Raw genomic sequence first — 15655 nt, forward strand, 5'->3', positions numbered from 1 at the left:
TTCAGAGTATCTTTTGCAGTAGTAGTTTGTTTTCCTGCAGAAATTCATAAAATTCCACACAGTTGTATTGTAGGTTTTATTTTTAAAGTAAAATGTGATTCTTTAAAATATGGGATTTTTTTTCAGGAAATTCTGAAATACAGCACATTTTGATGTTCCAACAGTTGTCATTGGGACAATGGGACAGAATCAAATACAGAATGATCCCATAATAAGGAATGTCCGGTCACTTTAGTACTAGGAAAATGCCAAATCATTTTTGATGTCTAAAATTAGACATTATTTTTTTTTTTTTTGTCCTGGATACTTACTGTAAAAAATTTTCAGTTATATTGTCAGTATTCTTTCTAACAAATATATCTTAGAATCTTGAAACTAAATGTTGTTAATAACTTTTTATTGCATTTTATTCTAATACAGGTACTCCTCACTTTACGGCCGAGTCCAAATTCTCTTAACTACGTCGTTAAGCGAATTTGTCGATAAGTGAGGAGCTTACACCGAGAATATAGGATTGTTGTAAAATTATACAAATTATGCAACAAACTTCAAATTTATTCATAAAAAGACTATTATAGTATGCTATTAGCCTATTATGGTAGTATAAGACTATTATAGTACACTTAGTGCGCATGTCACCATTTGCCACTGACCGACACTCAAGCTGAGAAAGGGGATTCCCCGAATTGCAGGTCGAAACTCAATTGGTCGTAAGTGTGAGTGGTCGTAAAGTGAGGAGTACCTGTATAAAAAAAATTTTAAACTTTTGCCTTATAATTTTTTTTCATTCATTAAAAGAAAAAATATAAGAAATTTTTAAATAATTAAGCTGTTGAATTATTGAAATTGTATTAGTGTTATAATTAAAGTGACCAGATCCTGAAATGTAAAATGCAAGAAATTAGGCAGACACTTTGATGTGACGTCAAATGACTCTCGATCAATTCCAGTCAATGATCGTCAGTTTTCTGGCTCTATCTTCCATAACATCATTGATGATAGATGTTATGAACAATCAAAGAACATTTTATTTATTCACATTCTCTTGTTTACAAAATAACGATACTACGGCAATAGTGACAATCTAATTACGGCTCGGAGTGTAATTTTGTTTGCTTTAATTGCCATTTTTAACTCTGATAATTAGCAAAAACCATCGACTCCCTTTTATGAGGTATAATTGATTTGCACAACTGTGGTACTGCACATGGTATATGTTCACCATTCTCCAACAGAGACAGGATTGCCAGACTAAGCATAAATCTTCAATTGGTTACCATTTCTATAAATCAGATATTAAAACGTTTATGCTAATAATTTCTACACAGTTCATCTTTGACTTGCAATCCATGCAATGAATATTGACAGTTTTTGAATATAATTATGAAACAGCCCACAATTGGGACATACCAGGACAGCATATTAAAGAAGTGAGATGGGTCACTGGATTTGGGACGTCTGGTCACGTGCACTTATAACAAGACTGGTTTCTATATATTTGTAATTCCATTCTGTTTGCAAGTTTTGCTATGATTCTTCATTTGTAGTTATCAAAACAATGGGTTAAGTTTATTTGAAATTATAAACTACTCTCTCTGAATTTTATAATTATTAACAACTCATCATATCAAGCAGTAGAGATTTATTTGCTTGCGGCATTGAGGATTTAATTAATCAGTCAAAATAGTCAAAAAATTAATAGATGCATGTTATCAATATACCAATATATTTTTGAGATCTACATCAGAGCCTAAAAAATTATCTATTTTTCAGCTTTTTAAATTATTGGGTTATTCGGAAAGTAATTTCATTTTTTTCATGGGAGAGAAAAACAATTTTCTTATAATATTAATAATAATATAATATAATTATATATTGGCCATTTTGATCAAATACCTGTTGCCATCTTTCTGGTAGTAGCATGATTCCACATTCATAAAAGTTTTGATTTTTGCTTACAAAAAACTGATCCAAGTGATTTTTGACATTCTCATTTGAAGTAAATGTTTTACTGTTTAAAAACTTTTGTAAAGACCAGAACAAGTAATAATCCGAGGGTTCCAGATCTGGCAAATATGGTAGTGTGGTAGTACATCCCATCCAAAGTGTAACAGTTTCTGATGAGTTACCAAACTTGTGTGAAATTGGCATTATTATGGTAAAACACTACATCTTTTTTTCTTGATCAATTCTGGCCTTTTCTGTTTGATGATATTACTCAATTTGTTTATTCGATGGTAGTACACTTTCGAATCAATTGTTAAATTGTCTGGTGAAAGCTCAAACAAAAATTTCCTTAAAATCCCAACAAAGAGAGCATCTCTCTTTAAGAACATGTGGAACCCATATATTGAGCTTGTGAAATGAAATTCGTTTTGAGTGATCATAAACGGTTCAATTCAACAAATTTAATCTCTTAGTGATTTCACATGTTGTTATTTGGCAGTTTGCTTCAATCAGTACCTTTATTTTGTTTTCATTGGATGCATCAACTGGTCATCCAGAACACGATGCATCTTCAATATTGAAATTGCCAGAACGAAATTTTGTGAACCAGTTTTGGCACTGTCTTTCTCTCAACACATCTTCTCCATACATGTACCACAACTTTTTTCTTACTTGAACAGCATTTTGATTTCTTGGTAATAATAAAGCAAAATATGCCGAAAATGATGCTTTAGATTTTCCATATTTGATGGAACACTGAAAAAAAAAACAATTATACAGAATCAAGCAAACGTTTTTATAAATAAGCCTTAAAATGTCAGCTGTCAAAATATATAATGAAAATGTGGTTTAAAATGAAATTGACTGGAAAAGTACTACTACTGTATATCTTGGCAGATAAAAAGATAGCTGAATCATAAAAAAAGGCCCTGAAAATCCGGGGTCGTCTTATAGGACAGATACAAAAAAAAATTATATTGAAATTTATATAAATTAAAACCATTATAGTAAAACGGACAAACCGTAATTATTTACTAGAAGGGAGTAGGGTATGTTCACAAAATAGAATAGCCCATAGGATGTTTTTGTAAGTAATCTAGGTCATTACCCGAATGCCCGAATTAGTGCAAATGTTTGCAAAAATTGCTAGATGCAAGAAAATAAAATTTGTTCATTCAAAAAATTACAAATAGGACACAATTCCGTATACACTATACAGTATTATTATTCAGATAATGATTGCCTATCTAAACTAAATTCATAGGCCATTGATAGTTTGGGGGTCGTCTTATAGGAAAGATATATGCTAAAACTACAGTCAAACCTGTTTTTATGCGGTGGATAGGGACCGCATAAAAAAAATGCATAAAAAAAGATCGCACGAAACTTCACGAATGGCTGTAAAAAATAGTTTTTGCAACACAATTAAAAAAATATTTTTTTTATGCGGTCAACAGAGACCACATAAAAAATGTCTCACATAGAAAATAACTCAAAACCGTACGAAATAGAATTTATTGGCAACAGATGTCAGCACTTGACTGCATCGTCTGGTCTATCGTCTGTTTTACATATTTTTGTCCAGGTGGTGTTTTGTTGACTTAAAAAGTAAATTATTTCATTTTTCGCATATTGATGCAATAATATTACTATAATAAGTTCATTTATGCTATAATAAGTTTATTTAGCTATAATAAGTCAACGTGAGACATGACAAATCGCACGAGACTAGTCACCAACTATACCGCACAAATAAAAAATCGCACAAAAAAAGACCGCATAAAAACAGGTTTGACTGTATAAAACTTTGACGAAAATTTATACGTCGTCTTATCTGAAGGTTGTCTTATCCGCCAAGATATACGGTAATTCCTCTAGTAATAAAAAAACAAAATTACTTTCAGAACAACCCGATAATCCTAAATAACATAATTAACATTAAAATTTAATTTTTAATTTATATAAATAGGTGTGATGTGCCTTCTTTTTGTTTATATAAATACTGCTCCTGGTCCAAAAGGATACCATTTAGTACTAATTAATGTAAGAGATGAAATTTACGATCGTCCAACGGCGAAAGCAATGTTTTGGGAAAAGGAACCAAATATAATCAGCGGTAAGATTTTTTTTTGTTTATTCATTAAGTTTAGAAAGAGGATATAATTCATTTGAAATTTTTAAAATTTTAAAGTAATGTTTTCTATTATTTACAAGTATGATATACAACAGAACACTGTTAAGAAGTTTAAGAAGGATCAATTTAAAAAACTACTAAAGCAGAAATGAAAATAATATAGCTTTCAATAATTCATATTAATTTGACAATAATCTGTTCTGCACATTATACATTCTTTTTCCATATCAATTAAATTTTCAGGACAGGATGCAGTTAAAAAACTTTTTAACTGCATCCTATCCTGTCTTTTTTTTTTTTTTTTTTTTTTTGTGGCAGCTTTCTACTAAAAACAAAAACAAGCTGACAGTAATCTGATTAATTTGTAAATTATTATATTTGGATGATTAAAACTAGAATGTTAATATATCTTCATGTTTTATATAAAATTTAATTAATTTAAATTTATACTGATACTTTTATGCATTTTTTTTAATAAAGTTCTGAATATTACTTCTATGTGATCTAATTAATCAACCTCTTAATCTTTTGATTAAGAACACACTAATTAAGTGATACAAATTTTACTCAAAAAAATGTATAAAATACAACCACTCAAAAACTAGGTAAACTTGATACAAAGCTACAAAAAATATATACTACATACATTTAAATATAAAATATTTCTGTAAATTTAATTATAAAATATGAGATAAATGACTAGTGAATATATGATTTAATAATGAGTTATTAATGGAATACAATGGCATCTATTGCTGGAAATTAAGGAAATTAAATTTAAAAAGTTTTATAAATATGAATTGAATTGAAATAAGTTTATTAACGTAGTAGGCATTAGCCTGTTACAAGGCTAAATATTTACAAGGATTAAACATATTTATAAATATGTTTAATTCTTGTAAAATAATAAAGTAAAAATGTGATTACATTTTTGTTAACCTATTTAATTATTCTGTATAATTTATTTTATCACTGTATTTCATAAAGGTCATATATAATTAATGATATGTATTTCATTAACATATTATTAATTAAATATAACACACATAATGGTATCCAATAAAAATATTTTAATAGTCTAAATAAAATACAAAACTTTAAAAAAAAAAATTTATGGAGCTAACAAGTAAGTGTAAACATGTCCACCAGCAAAAAAAAAGTTGAAGTTACAATTGATATGAATCCTTTAATACCATTGCTGTTGAAATAAACAACTAATATCAAACAAACACAAACATATCCGATCATTTTTTGTAAATGAAATTGATGGTTCAAGCAAACATAAGTAAGTCCACAACCCTTTGTGAATCAAATGAAAACTTGTCCAACTGATCAGTTGGAGTAAGAAAAACTGATCATGTGACTCAGTTGACAAGTGTCAACAAGAGAATATGCATAAAAATGTCTAGTATGTCTTGGTCAGATTGTTAAAATGAAGAGTACAGAATACTATAGGTTTGAAAATCAAGGTGAAAAATACATCAGTGTTAAAAACAGGATGAAACTAGAATAAAATTATGGAAAATCTACTGCCAAAAAAGCAGTTACGACATGTCATTTTTGAGGTTAAGAAGGAGAATGGTGAAGAGCTGCTTTGAATTCTCTTTGGTGAACAGTGGAGAGAAGATAATGTACTAAAACAGTACACCAAGATTACTGATGACGTAAGTGACTTAACTGTTAATGAAGATATGGAAGAAGATTGCAACTGCTAGGAACAAGACTGTGGCTTACATATTTTTAAAAAATTCTAAATATAATAATATAAAATTAAGTTGTACTTTTTAAAGTTAAGAAATTGTATTGTTGGAAAATATCATTATTAAATTTTTCTACACAAATGGAAGTTAGTTCACTTTTTACTGTTTTTGAATTAAAATAATTAAATCTATTTACAGACAATCAGTAATTAATATCATAAATAATTAAATCTATATTACAGACAATCTATATAAACAAAAGTAAATGGTTGTGCCTGTAATGGTGACGAGCAAAACAAATTTGTCAAAGTGGTTCAAGCAAATGAGAACGAGTCGTCGTTAAAAGCGAAACTGTAATAAATCGAGCAACCTACGATTTGATTCAATGATTAAAAACGTATACTTTCTTTCTGAAGAATGTGATGCAGTATGCTGCATTTTCTTTATAGTGTTGATGTAGATAAAGCAGGTTTTTTTCATCATTACTGAAATTCTGACAATGTGGACACATTTGCATTTGCTTGTCAGCTCCTCATTTGTTGCTGTTCCACAAGAATAATTTCAAACACATTTATTTGACTGACTAATTAATTATTTACTGAAATAATTCATTTGTAATCATGAAATGTAAAGGAAGAAATCATATTTTCTTTTTAAAAATTCCATATTTAGATCAATTTTAAATGACATTTTATACATCTTTTAATTAAAAGTTATTGTTGATTGTTTTGTACTTTGCATTTATTTTGGAGAAAGCTCTTGTTAATTTAAATATCTAAACCATTGCAGGCAGGGATTTACAACCGGGCAAGGAAGGAGGAACGTGGTTAGCTATGAATAAAAATGGAAAAATTTCTGCATTGTTGAATATACTTCAACCGGATCACGAGATATCACCAAATAAAAAAGGAAGAGGTAATGACAATAAAGTTTTTTAAATTTATAAAATTTATTATAAGTTTTTTAATTTTGTATCATTAGGATTTCTCGTCGTCGATTACGTGAAAAATAACCAAGATGGTTTATCCTATTTACAAGAAATATGTGATCATTGTGATGAATATAATGGATTTTTATTAGTTACATTAGATTTAAGGTATGTATTCAAATTAACAGTATAGTAGTTACATTTTAAATACAAAATTGACACATCATTTTATCAGTACAGTGATGCCTCATATAACGTACTTAATCTGTTCCAGGTGCACGTCCGTTATACAAAACGCATTTTCCCATAGAAATACATGTTAAAACATCTAATTCGTTCCGCAGCATAAAATACCTGTACTGTATCATAAAAAAAATGAACATGGGGCGCGTTCTTTTATTCCTCCGCGTAACTCTGCGCGAGCCACATCCGTTTAAAAATTCCTGCGGAACGCGTTCCCAAATTTCGGTGAGAGTGCGCGCTGTCGAACAGCAAAAACGGCCGCTTGTAGTAGTAGTTTACGGTGGAAAGCAACATGGCATTCTCTGTGGCTCAGATAGTTTCGTTTCCAGGCCCCTTATGTGGTTTTATGAATGAAAATTTAGAAATTATGAAAGCTCGAGTTAGCACATGCGGTGATGTAAGTGTCTTTACAAATTTTTTTCGAGGCTATTTTGAATGCTCTTTCAACAAATAATCTATTTTATGGTTAAATTTTACAATTGGGACCCTTCTTTTGCCTTTAAAAGCTCATATTTTAGAATTATAGATTCCTCCATCACGATACTATCGATAGTGCGGGGCGCTGCCATCTTTCTTTTTTTCACCGTCATTCCTAAATGCCTACAAACAGCAGCGCACTCCCGTAGTAGCGGAGACGCAGAGCGACCGCTATTAAAGAACGCACCCACGGAGCAGTCACCAATTATGCCGGAAAGTCTGTTGTTCGCAGCCAGTCCATTGCTCGAGTCACGTAATGGCCAAACAGAAAGTCCGTCGTTCGCAGCGTCCGTTATTCGAGGCGTACATTATACGAGGCACCACTGTATTTAATACATTACAAAAGAACTTCAGAAGGAAGTCGAAAATTGTTTAAATTGTTGAACTATTTTTAATTATATTACTTTTCCTATAATTTTTAAGAGAAGAGGGCTATTTTTGTGTGTACTTATGTCTAATATTATGTGAACTTCCAACTTCCCATGTTCTGCTCAAGTCTGCTACCATTAGTTTTCTGATTGGCTTTCAAGACAGTTGCTAACAATAAACTAGCCATTGGATGGCACTAACCAAAATATTTGGTTGCAGATGTTATCAAAGAGTTCTACGGAATAAGGTATCTAAGTGCATTTAGATATCTTTTTTTGGTTAAATATTTTATTAGGCATATCAAATAGGGTTTTACGTGTATGGATATGCTATTTGATATTCTAAGCATTTTACCTGAGTGTAGGTAACATTTATGCTTTATTCTTTTTGTTGTTCTTGCACAAGGCTTGTTACAGATTTTTAATAATTCCCAAAAACATCAAAATTTAATTTTTTGTTGTACCCTTTTTCCATACAACTCCTCAATTGAAAAGTTCTTCTTTTGACTTTAAACTATAATTATCTTTTTTATGATTAAGATATTTATATTTTTAATTGTAAGGTGGGAAACAAAGTGGTGTAGCAGGTGTCTGTTAAATGCCAAACAAGAATTGTGGAGCCTCGTAAGAATTTCTTGACTTAAATATTTTACCATTGTCTTTCCCTGATTCTATGATAAATTTGGTACAGTGGAACCTTGCTTAACAGTTCAGTTCAGTTCAGTTATTTATTAAAGTAAAATACCAAATACATAAAGGTACATGCCCGATACCGTAATAAACATAGCCGGGAGAAGTCGCAACAATGGTAGTAGTTTACATAAAGTAGTAATACAAATAAGGAAAACGGTATACATGATTAATAATTCAAATTGACTATACAAAAGAGGATATACAAGACAACAATATAACACAGTTTATGAATGATACAAAAGTATATAAAGAAAAAAAAAAGATAAACAAATAAATAAAAAAAAACAGCAACGAAATAAGTGCAAATACTAATGGAACAAAGGTAAAAATGAATACATATAAGGTACGCATATATACAAATACAATATGCTAAAAGGGATGGAGTACATGGTAACACAATGGACGTGGCAAGAAGTACAAAGAGGAGGCTCTAAGGCAGCAGGCTACCCTAGAGATGTGATGAATTGGCTGACAGAAATGTTAGTATGCAGGGACTGTGGTTTTCTTGAAGTATGTTGACACTAGATGCTTGAAGGCACTGTAAATCTCACTATGTTTGAGCAGGCAGTCCAAGTTGTCAGGGGGCCAGCTGTAGTTGTGGGCCTCTATGGTGATCTTTAGGTGAAGTCTTCCAGCATAGGACACTGCAGGAGATAATGGATGTTGCTATCCGGGGTGCCACAGGTTGAGCAATGGGGGTTGGAGGTATGCTTGAACCTATCTAGGTAGGCGTAAAACCTCCCACGGTTGGAGAGGAACTGTGAGATGAGGTGGCCGGGAGTGTACCACTTATACTTTGCGAATTCTTTGATGTTTGGGATGAAGTCAGAAGTGACTGAGCTGTTATGACTCCACACATTCTGCCATGAGGCAAAGAGATCTTCCCACAGGATGGATTTAATGGTCTTATTATTATACTTCTTGTAAGAGATGGGCAGGGCATTGTTGTTGGATGCCAGCTTGGCAATGGTGTCCGCCCTCTCATTCCCGTGGGTGCCCTGGTGAGCTCTAGTCCAATTTAAAAACACGTTGTTTGTAGAGTTAATAGCATGCCTTGCTTAACAAGCATAATTTGTTCCAGAACCTTACTTGTTAAGCGAAACACTTTTTCCCATAGAAATTAATGTAAAATACGATAATGCGTTCCATGCCGAAAAAATACTCAAATACCATATTAACTTGCACATAAGACGAGGTTTCTATTAATTTTTCACTGCCTCAAAAACCTAGGTTGTCCTATATGCACGAGCAAAGGGTCTTTTGTGTATTTGCAATAATTTTTGTGAACCGTGTATAGTTCGTGCTGCCATTATAGCAGAGTGCTATCGAAGTCAAGGTGAATGTCGCTTTTAAACAGATGATCCGAAAATAGCTGGTCACTTAGCAATGATTATAAATATAGTTATTTCATATTTGTTAAATTAGCATTTTTAATATTTGTACATTCTGAATCATTAAAATAAACTTTTTCCTGTCATGCGCATTATAATCTTTTGGTTTTGCTACATGGATATCAGGTGTGTGGATTCTTCAAAAGCTGATAGCAGTCATTCAAGAAATACTGCATTTTAAATTTACTCGACAGATCAGAAGACAATGCTTTGTGGAAAAAATTAAGAGTAGGAGTGAAAAAGAGGAGAATTGTAACAAAACATCAGAGGGCAAGTCCGAGTAGACCAAAGGCGATAGCGTCAAGAAAACATGGTTGTTTGCCTTAATATGTGCATTTGATGATAATTTATTTGTGATTAAACAAAATAAAATTAGAATTGTATTAATAAATCTAATTTTCTTTATTTTGATCTTTAAAGTCCACCTCGTCCTATATGCGAGATCGTCTTACACGCAAGTAAATATGATATTTTATGTATAACGTTTATTCAAAGAAAATTATACAATATACATTGTTGAGGAGTGTGAATCATCATCATCATCATCATCATCTAGCACGGAATGAACCAACCTGGAATGCGAATTCGATTCGCAGAAAACAAAAAAATTGCAGATAATAGCACGATGAAGCATGCGCACAATCTGGGACTTCGCCTCTCTTTGTCACTCGTTATGCAAGGTGCTCATTAAACGAGGTTGATTTTGAAGTAAAAAGCTGTTGCCTGAAGATACCAAATTCTTCCTTTAAATCTGATATTTTTAACGATGCTGTATTGGCTTATTTTGGTTCACATTTTTAAATGGTTTGAAGATATTTTTCTTTAAGTTCATATTGTTTTATTTTTTCAACTCTTATTTCTCCATACAAATCAAAACTGTCCACACTTTTCCAGCAGAGAATTTATTTGGCAAGCAAATGTTTTGAACTTATTTTATAAGCCTGCCTCTTACTTCTGTGGAAAGCACTTTTGATTTGATAACTGTTCGAATGAACAAAGTCATCCGAAGCATCAAAATTTGTAAAATGCTTAAAGAAAATGCCAGACCGAAGGATTTCGACTTTTAAAATAATCTTAAATTTTCATTTTGGAATTATGATTAATAAGATGTTTTAATTTGGTTTTTTGTTGTATTCATTATTATAGAATTGTTGTTAATTTATGAATTACAGAATAATTCATATATGATGTTATTTCAGTTAAGTTTAAAATTGATTTTATGTAACACATTCGATTTGAATTTTGTTAAATGAAATCTCATTTTATTAAACCTAGATTATGAATTTTGATGACTTTTTATATAGTATTTTGACTACAAAATCATTGTAGAGCCTAATTCTTTTAAGAAGGAATTACTCTTATCCACAAATTTATTATTTTTTTTATTTGAAATTCGTTTAAAATTTTATATATTAAGAATATAGAATTAATTGAAAATTAAAACTCTATACAATATTTCAAAAGTGGAAAAATAAAGTAATATTAATATTCATTAATTCTAATGTAGTTCAAAGTTCAAATAATGATAATTTATGGAAATTTTAACTGTTACCATAGCAGCTCTGTTTGTTTATAATTTTGATTGATTTGTCTCCATGATGCTATTTTAATTGCATACATTTTTTTATTTTAAAATTATTTTAATTTGAAATGTACATATGCTTCTGAAAATTGGCAAAACAATATGAAAACATTAGAAATTTGATTTCTTTTTGTTGTATTATTTATATTATAATTTTTTTTTTGTTTTGTTAATTAGAATAGGTTTGATTCTTTCTTTTCTGTTCTTAATATGCAAAGAACTCTTGCTAATTCAATTTAATTTTGTCTATTTTTGTAATAAATGTTCCTGCCAAACTCAAAAAAGAAGTCGCGGATTAATATTTAAATGCACTACACAACATTTACTATACATAACATAGTGTGAGCATCAAATCCTGAAATTTCTAATTTGCTACATAAATTATTTAGTAGATAGTGTAAATACTTTTAAGAAATAGGAAATGTGAGTCTAATCATCTAATGTTTCAAATACATTTGATGTCATTTATAATGGTCTAATTGAAAATCAAGCATTAGAGTTAAATTCTGACATAATTTTCAATAATTTAAAATAATATGATTGAAAATTGTATTGTTATTACGGTTTAGTTAGTTAATGTGACACGGGAACGTTGTAGAGCCGTGTGGCCGGCCGTAATTATGGTCATTACGGATAGACTCGAACTGTAATCGGGCCAACTGGCACGGACGAGGGACAGAAATGATACTTTGACTTGTACTATTAATGATAAATTAGGGGTCATGTAACAGATTTGAAACAAGATCTTATTCTTATTACGAATTTCGCCCAACTGAATAAAATGTATTTTAACAGAATAGTAATAGCTTTATAGTTTTTATTAAATTATTAATAAAATCAATTTTCATTACAAATATAGTTTTGAATGTGGGTATAATGAGGGTTTCGTCGACAGAAATATACAGGATTCAAAACTTGGGTTACAAACTTGTAGGTAGAGACAGAGAACATAAAAACAAACCATATTCACATGGTGTTTCCAATAATACATTCCTATGTGAATATGGTTTGTTTTTATGTTCTCTGCTTCCCCTAAAGTTGGGGTAAATATTTGGGGTACACCAAATATTGGATCATCTCCTGTGAATGGCATCTTACGCAATTACTAATATATTTTGTGTATTAATATTTAAGTAAGTTTTGTATTACATTAAAAATTTTTGTATAGTTGTCAGTTATCTTTTTAATTACTCTAGTTTGCTTTTATTTCACATAAAATATTAATTATAAGTGATGGAACTTTATAAGGAAAAATATATATTTTAATTTTTCTCATTTTTAATAGGAAATGGACCAATGATGTATTACTTTCATACTTTACTAATGGAAGTAATGAGAAACCGACATCACTTTCCTCAGGTATAATCAATGTGTAACATTGAATTTTTTAATAGAATTTCTTAAATATTTTTAAATTTAAAATTATTAAAACTTGAAATAAGTTAAAGACAAAATTTAGACACTTAACTAGTGAAACAATTCATCAAAAAAATAACTGCATATTAGAAAGACATAACCATGATAATGATTATGAATTAATCAAGATCTAATTTGATAAATCAAAAATATATCTAAATGAGTGATGGATAATTAGTTAATAATGCATAATTAATTTGGCACTAGTGTGTGGTGCCTAACACTGCACTCTAGTGCCAAATTCATTTCTAATTTATAATCATTATATCCAAATTTAACCCGATCATTTATGGCAGTTGTGGGAGTATATTTGTTTTATAAATATTCCAGATGTATACAAGGGTGGATCAAATATAAATGGTAATTTTGCTATTCTGCTTAACATGCAGTTCCTAGCTAGATGATGTAGAGGGCAGTTGATGTTTGGTTTGTGAGGAGTGGGAACTGGCTTGGTTAATGAGTGCGCTCGGTTCTGTTGTCACTACAGCCACGACCGAGCAAAAGGTACGTTCGACTGTTGCACAACACATCGTCGTAAAGTTTTTAACTAAGGAGTGCATTAAACCCTCGGAAATTTTTAGTCAATTGAAGGCACGATTTGGGGACAGTACACTGTCTCGGAATCGTGTGTATATGTGAGCCGAGAGAATTTAAGGGTGGGCGAGAACATGTCGAAAATGAAGGTCATATTGGATGTTGTCATCTGTAAGGACAAGCCTTACAGATGACAACATCCATGCTGTTCAAGAGCTTATTGAATGTGATTGCCAGTTAACTGTTGAAGAAATCTCATTAGAAGTGGGTATCAGCTATAGGAGTGTTCAATCAGTTATCATTGATCATTTTGGCTTCACAAAAATTAGTGCCCGATGGGTTCCGAGGTTGTTGGCCTCACGCCATGTTCTTGACAAGGAATAAATTGGAAGAAATGGGCTGGGAAACCCTCGAACACTCTCCTTATAGTCCAGACTCGTCCCCCTGTGACTATTTTTTGTTCGCACCCTCGAAGGAATCGCTTGGAGGAAAACAATTGGCAAACAATGAAGAAGTCGAGGAGCACGTGCACAACTGGCTCATAACTCGCCCTCAATCTTTTTATGAGAGGAGGATATTGAAGCTTCCAAATCGTTGGAAAAGCGTGTAGAGCTTGCAGTGGGATATGTAGAGAAGAACTAAAGTTTTCACTTGTGTATATTACTAATCAATAAATGTCTAAAAGAAAATTACCGTTTATCAAATATAAACTGTAATTTTCTTTTATGTACGAGGGTGGATCAAATATCTACCCTCGTACATAAACCAACACCTACAAACTCGACGTACATACGTAACATGCCAACAACTACCGGATTATATCGTGATTATTTTAAATTAATTACTAAATAATTTGTCACTAGAGAGAGGTGTTAGATACCATCGCTTATTAAATTATAATTATTAAATATAATACTTGATTGCTTCAATTACTTGTATGTTGGAACCTAGCATAAATTATAGTTAAATTAAATAATTTAGAAAATTGTGGACAAAAAGAATCAGCCTGGAGTGGGACTCAAACCATGGTTCAAGTCTCACTCCAGGCCTAAACCCACACCTAACACCTCCCGCTGGTGACAAATTATTTAGTAATTAATTTAAATAATTGCAATATACTAACCTGATATATTCTGGTGGTTGTTGGCATATTCCAGATAAAAACCACATAACTAAAATGTATATATACTTACAGATAAAGAATTAGAACATCATAGTAATTTCAAAATCTAATTCTCTCTTTTCAACCTTTGCCATAGTTAGGAACAAAATTATATAATTAAGCTAATAAAACAAAAAGAAATCAAATTTCTATTATTATTTATATTATCAATTTAAAACAAGTGCATATACTATTGAAAAAAATATTGAAGTAACACAAGGCATCATTTAGTTCTTAAAAATCTAGGAAGAATAAGTTATGGAATTGCACATTGTTGCTGGACTTTCCCAGCATTCTTTGTTTTCGTCCCTAATAATTGCTACTATTACCTTTTAAGTTTTCAGATTGCTTCGGGAGATATTTAGACGGCGGGCCATATCATCCAAAGCAACGGATTGATTTTCTTGAAAATTTCTAAAAACACTTCCCCAATCCAGACCGGCCTGTAAAATTTCATAACTTTTTGACAAAAGTTACAAGAGTTAGTAATCTTTAAAGTGGGTAAAAAATTATGCCCCACACAAAAAAAAGCCAACTTTTTTTTGCATTTCTTGAAGTTTCAAGGTCCTAACTCCAAAAATGTAAAAATCTTTAGGAATCATTTTTTTACTGTCACCATAGTTTCCCTCTGTTATATAATGCAGGAAAGCAAAATGATGGACGAAATTATAAATTTTTATCGACATCCCGTAGACGATGATGAAATGTTATAATTTTTTAACAAGTACAGACATTTGTAATTTTATTTTGATTTTCTTACATTGGACATTGTCTTTTATTGACGATGATTGATAAACAATTTTATAAATGTTACGAAAGTTTACAGGAAAACAATATTATAAAAAGTTAGTTAGAAAAAGCATTTTATTTTAGGAATTCATGCCTTTGGAAACAGTCATCCGAATAAACCTTGGCAAAAAGTCGCGGAAGGTCGTCAGCAGTTTGAAAAGATTGTAAATGAACATCCCACGGTCGAAAGCAGAGAAAAACTTTTAGAAGAATTATTCGAACTGCTGATGGACGACAGGTGGTAAGTTCGTCCGTTCTATTAACGAGATCGAATGTATTAAATTTAAGTCG

General features: G+C 31.0%; 1 protein-coding gene across 3 annotated transcripts in view; it reads left to right on the plus strand.

Moving 5' to 3' along the window:
* LOC136982543 (transport and Golgi organization protein 2 homolog) overlaps positions 1 to 15655 on the plus strand; it is a 30252-nt gene that overhangs the window by 13430 nt on the left and 1167 nt on the right. For 2 of the 3 annotated variants that reach the window (XM_067279038.1, XM_067279039.1), the window contains 5 exons: positions 3917 to 4063; positions 6571 to 6696; positions 6763 to 6877; positions 12749 to 12822; positions 15449 to 15605. In XM_067279038.1, the coding sequence (XP_067135139.1) occupies positions 3922 to 4063; positions 6571 to 6696; positions 6763 to 6877; positions 12749 to 12822; positions 15449 to 15605 (614 nt within the window). In that variant the 5' untranslated portion in view covers positions 3917 to 3921. Of the gene's footprint in view, positions 1 to 3713; positions 3813 to 3916; positions 4064 to 6570; positions 6697 to 6762; positions 6878 to 12748; positions 12823 to 15448; positions 15606 to 15655 lie in introns of those variants that run through there. The other variant, XM_067279040.1, reaches the window with a different exon arrangement.

The sequence above is a fragment of the Centruroides vittatus genome, unplaced genomic scaffold (assembly GCF_030686945.1).
Source record: "Centruroides vittatus isolate TY-2023 unplaced genomic scaffold, ASM3068694v2 contig_854, whole genome shotgun sequence".
Lineage (NCBI taxonomy): Eukaryota > Metazoa > Arthropoda > Arachnida > Scorpiones > Buthidae > Centruroides > Centruroides vittatus.